At 52.0% G+C, this 14583-nt stretch overlaps 1 protein-coding gene across 1 annotated transcript; it reads left to right on the top strand.

Moving 5' to 3' along the window:
* Positions 1 to 319: 319 nt before the first annotated feature.
* LOC101616190 (cytochrome P450 2F2) lies at positions 320 to 14527 on the top strand. Its single transcript, XM_004670330.2, has 9 exons — positions 320 to 490; positions 585 to 747; positions 5091 to 5240; positions 7155 to 7315; positions 8320 to 8496; positions 10036 to 10177; positions 11156 to 11343; positions 12818 to 12959; positions 14346 to 14527. The coding sequence occupies exons 1-9, from the start codon at positions 320 to 322 to the stop codon at positions 14525 to 14527; spliced, it is 1476 nt and encodes a 491-aa protein (XP_004670387.1).
* Positions 14528 to 14583: the final 56 nt, after the last annotated feature.

Genomic DNA, 14583 nt, shown 5'->3' with positions numbered 1-14583 from the left:
CTCGGTGCCTCTGTGTGTCCCCGTTTGCCCCTTGGGTTCTCTTGGTCTCCGTATCTCTTGCCTCCACCTGTATCTCTGCGTTTCTTCCTCGCTTGCTCTCTGTATTCTGACCTATCGTTTGGGTCCCCACACCCTTCATCCTCTCTCTCCCCTCCTCTCTCCCTCCTCCCCTCCAGTCTCCCTTCTCTCCCCAGCTGCCCACATCGCCAGGACTTGGGGAAAGGAAATTTCAGAAGAGGAGGAATGGAGGGATTCCACTCTCTCCCAATTCTGTCCTCTCCCACTTCCCCCTCAGAGACACTGGAGAGCTGCCTTCACCATGGACAGCGTGAACATGGCCATCTTGCTTCTCCTCCTGGCTCTCATCTGTCTGTTCCTGACCTTGAACTCCAGAGGCAAGAGCCACCTGCCTCCAGGACCCACGCCTCTACCCATCCTGGGGAACCTACTGCAACTTCGCTCCCAGGACTTGGTGACATCCCTCACCAAGGTGCAGGGCACCTCGCCTTGGGCACAAGGGCGCTGGGCTGGGGAAGGAGGGTGGTACCCCCAACCCCTGGTGAACTCTGCTCTTCTCCCTGCAGCTGAGTAAGGAGTACGGCTCTGTGTACACGGTCCACCTGGGGCCCAGGCGGGTGGTGGTCCTCAGCGGGTTCCAGACGGTGAAGGAGGCGCTTGTGGACCAAGCGGAGAGTTTCAGCGGCCGCGGTGACTACCCTGTGTTCTTCAACTTCACCAAGGGCAACGGTAGGCTGTATCCCATCTCCTCCAGCCCCCAGCCCCCTCCGTTCTTGGTGCCAGGCATGCGTCTGGGCTCCCAGAATGACCACATGCCATCCAACGTATATTGGCAAGGTTATGTTCTCTTCTGCAAAAAGATGGCCCAGCCACAGGCAGGCCCGAACACCCGGCAGGGAATCGGCTGGGTTTTTGTCTGCTAACACAAGGGCCCTGTGTCCTCTAATTACGGCAGAGCTCACGCTTTTTTGGTTTGTTTTCAAGAAGTATGGTCTCACTCTAGCCCAGGCTGACCTGGAATTCACTATGGAGTCTCAGGCTGGCCTCGAACTCACGGCGATCCTCCTGCCTCTGCCTCCCACGTGCTGGGATCAAAGGCGTGCGCCACCACGCCCGGCTCCCTCACGCTCTCATGCAATGGGCTAAGATATAAAAGCAGGGCAGTTGGTAGGAGAAACTTAAAGGAATGGAAGTTTTGTACGAAAGCAGAAATAGAGGCTTTCATTTCAAAAATTGTTGATGCTGGGTCTCAAGGACTGTTAACTCAAGGATAAATTACTCAGAACGGGGCTTCCCACAGAGTGGTGTCTTTTTTTTTTTTTTTTTTTTCTGAGGTAGGGTCTCACGCTAGCCCAGGCTGTCCTGAAATTCACTATGTAGTCTCAGGCTGGCCTCAAACTCACAACCATCAAGTAAATATACAAAAAATACATACATACATACATACATATATATATTATATATATGTACATATATATGTGTGTGTATATATATATATTTCATGGTCTCATTCTAGCTTAGGCTGAGGAGGCAGAGTTGGGAAGATCTGCATGAGTTTGAGGCCCCCCTTCACCTACAAAGTGAATTCCAGGTCTGCCTGAGCTGGAGTGAAACCCTACCTCCAAATAAATAAATAAGAAAGGAGAAGGAAAGGAAGGAAGGAAGGAAGGAAGAAAAGAAGGGGGAAAGAAAGAAAGAAGCTGGATACAGTGGTACATGCCTTTAATACTAGCACTGGGAAGGCAGAAGTAGGAGGATCACCATGAGTTCAAGGCCACCCTGAGACTACATAGTGAATTCCAGGTCAGCCTGGGCTAGAGCAAGACCCTACCTCAAGAAACCAAAAGAAAGAAAGAAAGAGAAAAAGAGAAAAGAAAGAAAAAGAAAAAAACAAGATAATGCCTACAGCTTCTCCAGGCCCCTTCACTAGGTAAATTGCAACTGTTGGCCCAGGGTCGGAGGGACGCTCTGATGAAATAGTGGCTCTTGTGCAATAAGAGTCTTCACGTCCCCTTCCCTGGCCTTGGTCTTATGTCTTTGCCTATCCAGGGACACCAGATGCAAAGAGGTGAAGATAGGACACTTGAGAAAGTCCCCATGCTGTGATTTCTTTCTTTTTTATCTTCTGAGGTAGGGTCTCACGCTAGCCCAGGCTGTCCTGGAATTCACTATGTAGTCTCAGGCTGGCCTCAAACTCACAACCATCAAGTAAATATACAAAAAATACATACATACATACATACATATATATATTATATATATGTACATATATATATGTGTGTATATATATATATTTCATGGTCTCATTCTAGCTTAGGCTGAGGAGGCAGAGTTGGGAAGATCTGCATGAGTTTGAGGCCCCCCTTCACCTACAAAGTGAATTCCAGGTCTGCCTGAGCTGGAGTGAAACCCTACCTCCAAATAAATAAATAAATAAATAAGAAAGGAGAAGGAAAGGAAGGAAGGAAGGAAGGAAGAAAAGAAGGGGGAAAGAAAGAAAGAAGCTGGATACAGTGGTACATGCCTTTAATACTAGCACTGGGAAGGCAGAAGTAGGAGGATCACCATGAGTTCAAGGCCACCCTGAGACTACATAGTGAATTCCAGGTCAGCCTGGGCTAGAGCAAGACCCTACCTCAAGAAACCAAAAGAAAGAAAGAAAGAGAAAAAGAGAAAAGAAAGAAAAAGAAAAAAACAAGATAATGCCTACAGCTTCTCCAGGCCGCTTCACTAGGTAAATTGCAACTGTTGGCCCAGGGTCGGAGGGACGCTCTGATGAAATAGTGGCTCTTGTGCAATAAGAGTCTTCACGTCCCCTTCCCTGGCCTTGGTCTTATGTCTTTGCCTATCCAGGGACACCAGATGCAAAGAGGTGAAGATAGGACACTTGAGAAAGTCCCCATGCTGTGATTTCTTTCTTTTTTATCTTCTGAGGTAGGGTCTCACTCTAGTCCAGGCTGACCTGGAATTCACTATGTAGTCTCAGGGTGGCCTCGAGCTCACGGTGATCCTCCTACCTCTGCCTCCCAAGGATTAAAAGTGTGCACCACCATGTCCAACTTTCCTTGCTGCCATTTCAGAGAAAACATCTGTACGTATAGGCCCTTAGTTGCCAAAAAAAAAAAAAAAAAAAAAAAAAGCCAATCATGGGCTAGAGAGATGGCTTAGTGATTAAGGTGCTTGCCTGTGAAGCCTAAGGACGCCAGTTTGATTCTCCAGGACCCACATAGGCCAGATGCACATGGTGGCACATGAGTCTGGAATTTGTTTGCAGTGGCTAGAGGCCCTGGCACACCCATTCTCTCCCTCCCTCTCTCTCTCTCTAACAAATAAATAAATAAAAGTAAAAACCTGAAAAAAATAGCCAATCAAGCCAGGCATGATGACGCATGCCTTTAATCCCAGCACTCAGGAGGCAGAGGTAGGAGGATCACCATGAGTTCAAGGTCACTCTGACACTACATAGTGAATTCCAGTTCAGCCTGGACTACAATGAAACCCTACCTCAAAAAAACAAAACAAAACAAATATATATATTGCCAATCATGGGTTGGAGAGATGGCTTAGCGATTAAGGTGTTTGCCTGTGAAGCCTAAGGACCTAGGTTTGATTCCCCAGAGCCCACGCAAGCCAGACGCACATGGTGACATCTGGAGTTCATTTGCAGGAGCTAGAGGCCCTGACTTGCCCATTCTCTCCCCTGCCGCCTCTTTAATAAATAAAAATAATAATAAAATTTTTTAAAATGATGTGGTGTCACACACCTTTAATCCCAGCACTCAGGAAGCAGAGGCAGGAGGATCGCTATGAGTTGGAGGCCAGTATGGGACTACAAAGTGAGTTCCAGGTCAGCCTGGGCCAGAGTGAGATGAGACCCTGCCTCCAGCAAAGGGGGAGGGGACGTTCTTGGGAGGAGTGGAAGACTTCCCAGGACTCCGCAGGGGCTCGGCTCACTCTGCCATGAGTTCTCCTTGTCCCACCACTTATTTGTCTTACTTATCTCTCTTGTTTGCACACTCAGTGATGAGCAAACAGTCACCAGCAACGCGTGTTTGACAAGGACACAGTGGGTGTCTCAGTCTCTACCCTGCCTTCTTGATACCTCACTACCAGTGACCAGCCCAAAGTGACCAGATCCTTAAAGAGGCAGGGTGATCCAAACTGTGGTGAGGAAATCCTGGGCATCCTATGGAAACTCAACCAAGGCACCTGATCCGGCCTGGAGGGTCAGGGACACAGCTTGCTGGTGGAGGTGGGGAAGAGTCTAAACTCAGTCTTCACCAGGTGGGATGCTCACGCCTCTAATCCCAGGCTAGGAGGCTGGGGTAGATGGATCACTGTGAGTTTGAACCCAGCTTGGGTTACAGAGTGAGTTCCAGGTCAGCCTGGGCTAGAGTGGAATACTGTCTAAGAAAGAAAGAAAAAGGGCTGGAGAGATGGCTCAGTGGTTAAGGCGCTTGCCTGTGAAGCCTAAGGACCCAGGTTTGATTCTCCAGGACCCACGTGAGCCAGATGCACAAGGTGGCACATGCACCTGGAGTTCATTTGCAGTGGCTGGAGTGCCCATTCTCTCTATATATCTGCCTTTCTCTTGCGCTGTCTCTCTCTCTCTCAAATAAAATATTAAAAAAGGATAACCGGGGATTGGAGGTGTAGGGGCATGGTGGCGCACGCCTTTAATCCCAGCACTCCGGAGGCAGAAGGAGGAGGATCGCCATGAGTTCGAGGCCACCCTGAGACCAGGCCAGCCTGGACTAGAGCAAGACCCCACCTTGAAAAACAAAACCAACCAACAAACAAACAAATTATATATATATATATATATATAGACAAACAGACACACAATTTAAAGAAAGAGAGAAAGAGGAAGAGAAGGAAGGAAGGAAAACAAAGAGAGGCAGACAGATAGGTGGGCCAAGGATATGGTTCAGTGGCTAAAGACACTTCCTTGCAAAGCCCGCAGGACCAGGTTCAATTGCACGGCACCCACGTTAAGCCAAACGCAGTGAATGGAAGGAGCGCAGGGCGTGGGTTTGCAGCAACGTGCGCACACCTGTTCCTTGCTTCCCCAGGCATCGCCTTCTCCAACGGGGAGCGGTGGAAGGTGCTGCGAAAGTTCTCCATCCAGATTCTCCGGAACTTCGGCATGGGAAAGCGCAGCATCGAGGAGAGGATCCTGGAGGAAAGCAGGTTCCTGTTGGAGTCGCTGCGGAAAACCGAAGGTCAGGCAGAGTCCCTGCATGCGGGCCCCACCCCTGATCCACATCCACCCGAACCCTAACCCTAGCACCTGCCAGTGAGCGCAAAGGGCCTGCACGACTCTCCCTTGGCAACGGCGCCCCCTGGAGGTGGGTCGACAGAGGGCTCTGCCTCCCCTGGCCTAGGGCGGGAGCTCTGAGGCGTTGATGGATGTTCTGGGCCCACGGTGGGAGATGATGATGAAGATGATGATGGTGATGATGATGGTGATGACGACATTCTCAAAAGCTCACCACCAGCCAGATGTGCCTGTAATCCCAGTACCTGGGTGGTGGAGGCAGGAGGATCAGGAGTTCACCGTTATCTTTGGCTAGGCAGAAAACTCCAGGCCAGGGCTGGAGAGATGGCTTAGCTGGTTAAGGCGCTTGCTTGAGAAGACTGAGGACCCAGGTTCGATTCCCCAGGACCCAGGTAAGCCAGCTGCATAAGGTGGCACACGTCTGGAGTTCTTTTGCAGCGGCTAGAGTCCCTAGTGTGCCCGTTTTTTCTCCTTCTCTCATAAACAGATAAATAATAATAAATTCAGAAAAAATAAAACTCTAGACGTATGCCTCTAATGTCAGTATTCGGGAGGCAGAGGTAGGAAGAGCACTGTGAATTCCAGGTCAGCCTGGGCTAGAGTGAGACCTTGCCTCAGAAAAACATTTTTTTAAATATTTTATTTATTTGCAAGGAGAGTGAGAGAGAGAGCATGAATGGGCATAGCAAAGCTTCCAGCCACTGCAGACAAACTCCAGACACAAGCGCCATTTCGTGCACCTGGCTTTACATGGGTACTGGAGAATTGAACCTGGGTTTGTTAGGCTTTGCAGGCAAGCGCCTTAAACACCAAGCTATCTCTCCTGCCCACCCACCCCCACAAAAAAAAAAAAAAAAATTACAGATGAGAAAACAGAGGCTCAGCAAAGGAAAGACACCAAGATCAAGAGGCCACACAAGTCCTGACTTGGTTTCCCGGGCTGAGCTTTTGTGTCTTGGCTGTCGTGTTGAAATGTGTCTGTGTCATGGGTTGGTTTTGGCACAGAATCTATGTAACCAAGACTGACCTAGAATGCAGTACATAGCCCAGGCTGGCCTCAAGCTTATACCAGGATTCCTGCCTCAACCTCCCATGTGCTGGAGATTAGAGGTGTGTGCCGCCACACCAGCTCTTTGGGTTGCATTTTCTGTGTGGTTATTTACTATTATTTATTTATTTGAGAGAGAGAGCGGGCACACCAGGGCCTCTAGCCACTGCAAACAAACTCCAGACACACGGCCCACCGTGTGCATCTAGCTTTACGTGGGTTCTGGGGAACTGAACCTGGGTCCTTAGGCTTCACAGACAAATGCTTTATCCTCTAAGCCCTCTCTCCAACCCTGCCACACGTTTTCTTTTTTTTTTTTTTTAATTTATTTATTTAAGAGCGACAGACACAGAGAGAAAGACAGATAGAGGGAGAGAGAGAGAGAATGGGCGCGCCAGGGCTTCCAGCCTCTGCAAACGAACTCCAGACGCGTGCGCCCCCTTGTGCATCTGGCTAACGTGGGACCTGGGGAACCGAGCCTCGAACCGGGGTCCTTAGGCTTCACAGGCAAGCGCTTAACCGCTAAGCCGTCTCTCAGGCCTACCACGCGTTTTCTTACCTAATGTCGCTTTGCTTTGGTTTTCGTGACGTCTGATGTTTGTGTCTGCCGCGCCGTGCGTGGTGCGCGGTGGCCCCAGAGAACGGCCTGTCCCTTCGTCCTTTAGGGGGGTCATGCGGTGTGCTGAGCCATCGACACGTGCCTGTGTCGATGTGGTGTGAAGGGTGGGTCGATGGTGTGCAAACAAGGGCTGTGCTGTCGCCGGGGCTGGGTGTGACAGGTGACACGCTCTGCCCGCCACCCCCCCCCAGGGCAGCCCTTCGACCCCGTGTTTGTCATCAGCCGCTCCGTGTCCAACATCATCTGCTCGGTGCTCTTCGGCAGTCGCTTCGACTACAGCGACGAGCGTCTGCTCACCATCATCCGGTTCATCAACGACAACTTCCAGATCATGAGCAGCCCCTGGGGCGAGGTGGGCGGTCTGAGGCCAAGCCGGGTGGGGGCGGGGGGCCCACAAGGTCCAGAGACGGAAAAGGACACGGCAGGGGAGCTTCGGCGGTGACTCACACCTGCCACCTGAGCAGACGCAAGGGGGGGGGGTCACCTCGAAGTTCGAGGCCAGCCTGGACCACATAGCAAGTACTAGGCCAGCCAGGGCTACTGAGTGAGAGCCGGTCTCAAAACATCCCAGTAGCCGGGCGTGGAGGCACGCACCTTCAATCTCAGCCCTCGGGAGGCTGAAGTGGTAGGATCGCTGTGAGTTCGAGGCCAGCCTGAGAGTACGTAGTGAATTCCAGGTCAGCCTGGGCTAGAGTGAGACCCTACCTAGACCCCCCCCCACACACACACACACACAAAATCATCCAAGCCGGGCATGGTGGCACACGCCTTTAATCCCAGCACTCCGGAGGCAGAGGTAGGAGGATCGCTGAGTTCGTGGCCACCCTGAGACTACATAGTGAATTCCAGCCTGGAGAAAGAAAGAAGGAAGGAAACGGAGGGGAAAAAAGAAGGAAGGAGAGAGGGAGGGAGGGAGGAAGGAAGGAAGGAAGGAAGAGGGCAAGTGAAGGAGGAAGGGAAAGCTAAAAAGAGGAAGCGAAGGAGGAAAGACAGAAGGGAAGGAGGGAGGGAGGGAGGAAGGAAGGAAGGGACAAAGAAAGGAAAGGACGAAGGGAGGAAGGAAGGAAGGAAGGAAGGAAGGAAGGAAGGAAAGAAGGGAGGGAGGGAGGGAGGGAGGGGGGAAGGAAGGAAGGAAGGCAGGCTGACTGGTAGGCCCACTTCCTTTCCGGCCCCTTTCCGGGTTACACAGGGCCCAGGGAGCTGTCCATCTCCCTCCACCCCGCCCTTGAACCTGGCTGCTCTGCCAGGCCTGTTGTAACCTCCTTGACCCCCTTGCCTTACCCCCCCCCACCATGTGCCCCAAGCACACGCCATGCCTGTTTCACCAAAACCCCTCCAACTCCGCCCGGTCCCCAGATGTACAACATCTTCCCAAGTCTCCTGGACTGGCTACCTGGGCCTCACCGACGTCTGTTCAGGAACTTCAGGGGCATGAAAGCTCTCATCGCCCGCAGCGTCCGCGAACACCAGGCCTCCATAGACCCCAGCTCTCCCCGGGACTTCATTGATTGTTTCCTCACAAAGATGGCCCAGGTAATTAGCTGGAAAATCCCACCTCAGGTCTGCTCTGAAGCCGTGCTGCTGCCCTGGCCCACAAACCCGCAGGGATATCAGCTTTGAGCAGAGGGGCAGACTCTGTCTGGGAAGAAGGTGAGGCAGCTGGCCCTACTGGACGCCTGACCAGAGCTACTGCCAATGAACAGCTCATTAAGAAGTTATTGTAAGCTGGGCACGGTGGCGCACGCCTTTAATCCCAGCACTCGGGAGGCAGAGGTGGGAGGATCACCGTGAGTTCAATTCCACCCTGAGACTCCATAGTGAATTCCAGGTCAGCCTGGGCTAGAGTGAGACCCTACCCCAAAATTTAAAAAAAAAAAAGAAGTTATTACAGGGCTAGGAAGATGGCTTCGCAGTTAAGGCCCTTGCCTGTGAAGCCTAAGGACTCATATTTGCCTCTCCAGGTCCCACATAAGCCAGACGTACAAGGTGACTCAAGCGCACAAGCTTGCAAGGTTGTACCTACACATTAGGTGGCGCTTGTGTCTAGAGTTTGATGATAAAAAGGAGGGCTGGAAGGATGGCTTAGAGGTTAAGGCACTAGCCTGCAAAGCTAAAGGACTAGGATTCGATTCCCCAGGACCCACATAAGCCAGATGCACAAGATGGCACATGATTCTGGAGTTTGCAGCAGCTGAAGGGCCAGGCATATCCATTCTCTCTCTCCCTCTCTCTCTCTGTCTCTTTCTCTCTCAAATATAAATATAAATAATTTTTTTTTAATTTTTTAAAAAGGAGCCGGGCATGGTGGCACACACCTTTAATCACAGCACTTGGGAGGCAGAGGTAGGAGGATCGCCATGAGTCCGAGGCCACCCTGAGAATACAGGGTGAATTCCAGGTCAGCCTGGACTAAAGCGAGACCCTACCTCAAAAAATCAAAATAAAAAAAAAGGGAAGGGGGCTGGAGAGATGGCTTAGCAGTTAAGGCACATGCTTGCGAAGCCTAAGAACCCAGATTCAATTCTCCAGGTCTCAAGTAAGCCAGATGCACATGGTGGTGCATGCATCTGGAGTTCATTTGCAGTGGCTAGAGGCCCTGGTGTGCCCATTCTCTCTCTCTCCCCTCCCCATCTCTAATAAATAAATAAATAAAAATAAAATATTTTTAAAAGGGGCAGGGAATTACCATGGGATGTTGTTTACAATTATGGACGTTGTCAATAATAAAAACATAAAATATTTTTAAAAAAGGAAAAATCAAAAACAAAAAAAAGGGGGGCTGGAGAGATGGCTTAGCGGTTAAGCGCTTGCCTGTGAAGCCTAAGGACCCCGGTTCGAGGCTCGGTTCCCCAGGTCCCACGTTAGCCAGATGCACAAGGGGGCGCACGCGTCTGGAGTTCGTTTGCAGAGGCTGGAAGCCCTGGCGCGCCCATTCTCCCTCTCTCTCCCTCTATCTGTCTTTCTCTCTGTGTCTGTCGCTCTCAAATAAATAAAAATTTAAAAAAAAAAAAAAGGGGGGGGGAAGTGATTCTGCTGGCCTCGGCTCATAACCCCACCCCTCAATGCCCGCAGGAGAAGCAGGACCCGCTGAGCCACTTCCAAATGGACACCTTGCTGATGACCACACATAACCTGCTCTTCGGAGGCACGGAGACCGTGGGCACCACGCTCCGCCACGCGTTCCTCGTGCTCATGAAGTACCCGAAAATTCAAGGTGCGCGGGCAGCAGGCAGGGGCCTAACCTAACCGAACCCTAGGCCTGGCGCAGCACAGGCAGCCCGCAAGGCCCGTCCACACCCCGCGTGGAGGACCCGGATCACACCTGCGTGGTGCTGACCCTTGCCACTCAGCCTGCGGGACCTCGACCCACACCGGCACCGTCAGTGAGCGGCACCTCCCACCCCCTAGGGCTATCTCCCACTCTGCCTGAGATCCCCAGTCGTCCGGCACCAACCCATTCTCCAGATCCGTCAGCCTGCCAGTGGGTCCTCAGATCCCCTCCAAAAATCCCATCCAAGCCCTGGGTTGCAAGCAGCCATGAAGCCCTGACCGTACAAGCCCGTCCCCACCAACCTTAGCTCTGCGTAATCCTCCCCCACCCCCTATAGTGCTAGAAAGGGCACCCAGAGCCTGCCTTCATTCTTTTTTTTTGGGGGGGGGTAGATATTTTATTTATTTGTATTTGCATTTGCATTTGCAAAGAGAGAGAAAGTGAGCGGATGTGCCAGGGCCTCTTGATATTGCAACTTTGTGCATCTGGTTTTATGTAGGTACTGGAGACTCAAACCCAGGTCATTAGGCTTTGTAAGCAAGCACTAAGTGCCTTCCTTTCTTTTCTTCTCTAGTCTTGTCTTTTCTCTTCTCTTCTTTTCTTTCTTTCTTTTAACCAGGTCTCTATAGATTGACCTGGAATTCTTTCCAGCCTCCCGCCAAGGGTTAGTAGGGTCTCACTCTAGCCCAGGCTGACCTAGAACTCGCTCTGTGCCCGAATTGTTTTTGTAGCCTTATGTCCACTGGACTTGAACCTTGGAACTCACAATAATCCTTCCTGCCTCCTTCTCCCTAGAACTGGACTTACAGTAAGAGGCTTTCTCTCTCTCTCTCTCTCTCTCACACACACACACACACACACACACACACACACACGCTTGTCCCCCAGGGACCCCAGCGTGACCTCCCTCCCCACCCCCAGCCCGCGTGCAAGAGGAGATCGACCGCGTGGTGGGGCGCTCGCGGCAGCCGTCGCTGGAGGACCGCCCGGCCATGCCTTACACAGACGCGGTGATCCACGAGGTGCAGCGCTTCGCAGACATCATCCCCATGAACCTGCCGCACCGGGTCATCCGGGACACGGCTTTCCGAGGCTTCCTGATACCCAAGGTGTGCTGGCCCGCTGGAGGAGGCATCTCAGATTCTTTTTTCTTTTTTTTTGTTTTTCGAGGTAGGGTCTCACTCTAGCCCAGGCTGACCTGGAATCCCTATGTAGTCTCAGGGTGGCCTCGAACTCAGGGCGATCCTCCTACCCTGCCTCCCAAGTGCTGGCGTGTGCCACCATGCCCGGCGCATTTCAGATTCTCCCGTTACTGGCAAGGGGGGTACCCACGGCCCCAGCAATGAACTCTCCAGGCCTTTGAAACGCAACGGATATCCAGGACACTAACATGTACCATCTGAGGTTTGTTTGCCCATTTGAAACGTGGTCTCACGCCAGGCTGTCCTCAAACTTTGCTGTGTTGCCAAGAATGACCTTGAACTCCAACTATTCCTGCCTCTGCCTTCCAAGTGCTGGGATTACTGGAGAGAGTGGGCCATAATGCTCAGTTTACAATCTGACATTCTTTTTAATTTTTTTTAAAATATTGTATTCTTTTATTTATTTATGAGAGAGAGAGAATGGATGTGCCAGGATCACACTGCAGACAAATTCCAGATGCAGATGCATGCACCACCTTGTACAACTGGCTTACATGGGTTCTGGGGAATCAAACCTGGATCCTCTCTTTTTTTAATGCTTTTATTTATTTATTTATTTATTATTTATTGAAAGAGAGAGAGAGGAAAGAGAATTGGCATGCCAGGGCCTCAGCCTCTGAAATCGCACTCCAGACAATTGCGCCACCTAGTGGACATGTGCGACCTTGTGCTTTCCTCACCTTTGTGCATCTGGCTTTTGCAGGATCTGGAGAGCCTTCCTTAGGCTTTGCAGGCAAGCGCCTTAACCACTAAGCCATCTCTCCAGCCTTTTTTTTTTTTTTTTTTTTTTTTTTTTGGTAGAGTCTCACTCTAGCTCAGGCCGACCTGGAATTCACTATGTAGTCTCAGGGTGGTCTTGAACTCACTACGATCCTCCTACCTCTGCCTCCTGCGTGGTGGGATTAAAGGTGTGTGCCACCACGCCCGGCACACATCCGACATTCTTAAATCCAGAGATCCTTCCCACAACCCATGTCACACTAGAGTGGACTGGACCCTGTTTGAAGGGACCTCTCCCCTTCCCAGAAATCCTACGTCTGCTTCCACGAGGTGCAGGGCTGAGAGTGAGCCCCGTCCCTTCCTCAGACCTCAGCTGCACAGCTCCCAGCATCACTAGAAACCGCAGGTCATTTACACTCCCATCCTGCCCCCTTTTCAAGCCCCCGGGGGACCTCTATGTTTTTGTCTATTTGTTGAGGTAGGGTCTCACTCCAGCCCCAAGCTGACCTGGAACATACTCTTTTTAGCTCAGGCTGGCCTCGAACTTATGTCAATCCTCCTAGCCCTTCCTCCCGAGTGCTGGCCCACTTGGGAACTCTGTCTTTGCAAAGCTTGAACGCACTGCGTGCCCATCGCTAACTCTGCCTCCTCACCCACGCAGGGCACCGACGTCATCACGCTCCTCAACACTGTGCACTCTGACCCCAGCCAGTTCCTGACGCCCCGCGAGTTCAACCCCAATCATTTCCTCGATGCCAATCAGTCCTTCAAGAAGAGCCCCGCCTTCATGCCATTCTCAGCTGGTGAGGGTGGGAGGCAGGCTTTTTAGATCCCGGTCCTAACTCCACTCTCCAAACCGTCCCGCGCTTCTATGCCACCCTATCCTCTCCTTATTGGATACCCAAGAGACATCTCCTAACCTCTCATTTCTGCCGCTGGGCAGCAGGTGGAAAATTTAGGAGCGGTCATTGTCGAACCCTCCGCCAGGTGGCGCTGTTGACCGCAGTTTTCTTACCGCCATCCTGCCTGAGATGGGAGGGAAATCCTGTTTACTCCGGTAGCAAGGGGAAAAAGGGGAGGGATATAATAAGGGGTAAATTGCCATATTGCCTTCTGTGGTGGTTTCGAGGCAGCGTCTCACTCTAGCCCTAGGCTGGCCTCGAACTCATGATGATACTCCTACTTCAGCCTCTCCAGTGCTGGGACTAAAAAGTGTGCCTGACCACCCCCAGGTTATCATGCTGCCATTTTTGTTTTGGTTTGGTTTTTTGTTTTGTTTTGCTTATTTTTTTTTTTTTTTTTTCCCCGAGGAAGGGTCTCACTCTAGCCCAGGCTGACCTGGGATTCACTATAGAGTCTCAGCGTGGCCTCAAACTCACGGTGGTGATGGCGCCCGGCTTATTTTTATTTATCTATTTGAGAGCGACAGACAGAGAGAGAAAGAGGCAAAGAAAGAGAATGGGCGCGCCAGGGCTTCCAGCCACTGCAAACGAACTCCAGACGCGTGCGCCCCCTTGTGCATCTGGCTAACGTGGGACCTGGGGAACCGAGCCTCGAACCGGGGTCCTTAGGCTTCACAGGCAAGCGCTTAACCGCTAAGCCATCTCTCCAGCCCTGGTTTTTGTTTTTTGAAGTAGGGTCTCACTCTGCCTCAGGCTGACCTGGAATTCACTATGTAGTCTCAGGGTGGCCTCGAACCCGTCTACCTCTGCCTCCGAGTGCTGGGGTTAAAGACGTGTGCCACCACGCTCAGCTTTGTTTTTGTTTTCCGAGGTAGGATCCGACTAGCCCAGGCTGACCTGAAATTCACTTGATAGTCTCTGGGTGGCCTTGAACTCATAGAGATCCTCCTACCTCGGCCTCCCGGGTGCTGGGGATTAAAGGCGTGCGCCACCACGCCCAGCCCCATGCTGCCTTTTGTTTGCCAGGTGCTGGGCTGTGTAGCCAGTAATTCTAGGGTTCACAGCCCAGCTCGGTCGTAGCTGTCCACTTGGATATGTCACTTCAGATCATGAAGCTTGGACCCAGGCAGCTCATTCTGTTCCGTCGATCTCAGAACTTCAGGTGGCTGGGTCTCAGATGCCTCCATGCTCTCGTGTTTTCCCTCTGAGAATTTGGGGGTGCAGACCTTCACTACCTTACTTCACCACTTCTCTCTGCCCCCTCCCCCACCCCCCCCCCCCCCGCAGGACGTCGCCTGTGTCTGGGAGAGTCACTGGCCCGCATGGAGCTCTTTCTGTTCCTAGCCTCCATCCTGCAGAACTTCACGCTGCACTCGCTGGTGGCGCCCGAGGACATCGACCTCAGTCCCCTCAGCACCGGGCTGGGCAACGTGCCGCGGCCTTTCCAACTGTGTCTGCGCCAGCGCTGAGCCCGAGCCCTTCCAGACGGGGAGAGAGAGAGAGCCTCGAGACCCACGCCCCAGGG

This window comes from Jaculus jaculus, chromosome 14, assembly GCF_020740685.1.
Source record: "Jaculus jaculus isolate mJacJac1 chromosome 14, mJacJac1.mat.Y.cur, whole genome shotgun sequence".
In the NCBI taxonomy this organism is placed as follows: domain Eukaryota; kingdom Metazoa; phylum Chordata; class Mammalia; order Rodentia; family Dipodidae; genus Jaculus; species Jaculus jaculus.
This window is presented reverse-complemented; position numbering and strand designations above follow the sequence as displayed.

Excerpts from the sequence above, each read along its gene's own strand:
- LOC101616190 (XM_004670330.2), top strand. The coding sequence starts at position 320 with ATGGACAGCGTGAACATGGCCATCTTGCTTCTCCTCCTGGCTCTCATC. Across the intron at positions 8,497-10,035 it reads TCCTCACAAAGATGGCCCAG|GAGAAGCAGGACCCGCTGAG; the intron begins GTAATTAGCTGG and ends CAATGCCCGCAG. Across the intron at positions 11,344-12,817 it reads GAGGCTTCCTGATACCCAAG|GGCACCGACGTCATCACGCT; the intron begins GTGTGCTGGCCC and ends TCACCCACGCAG.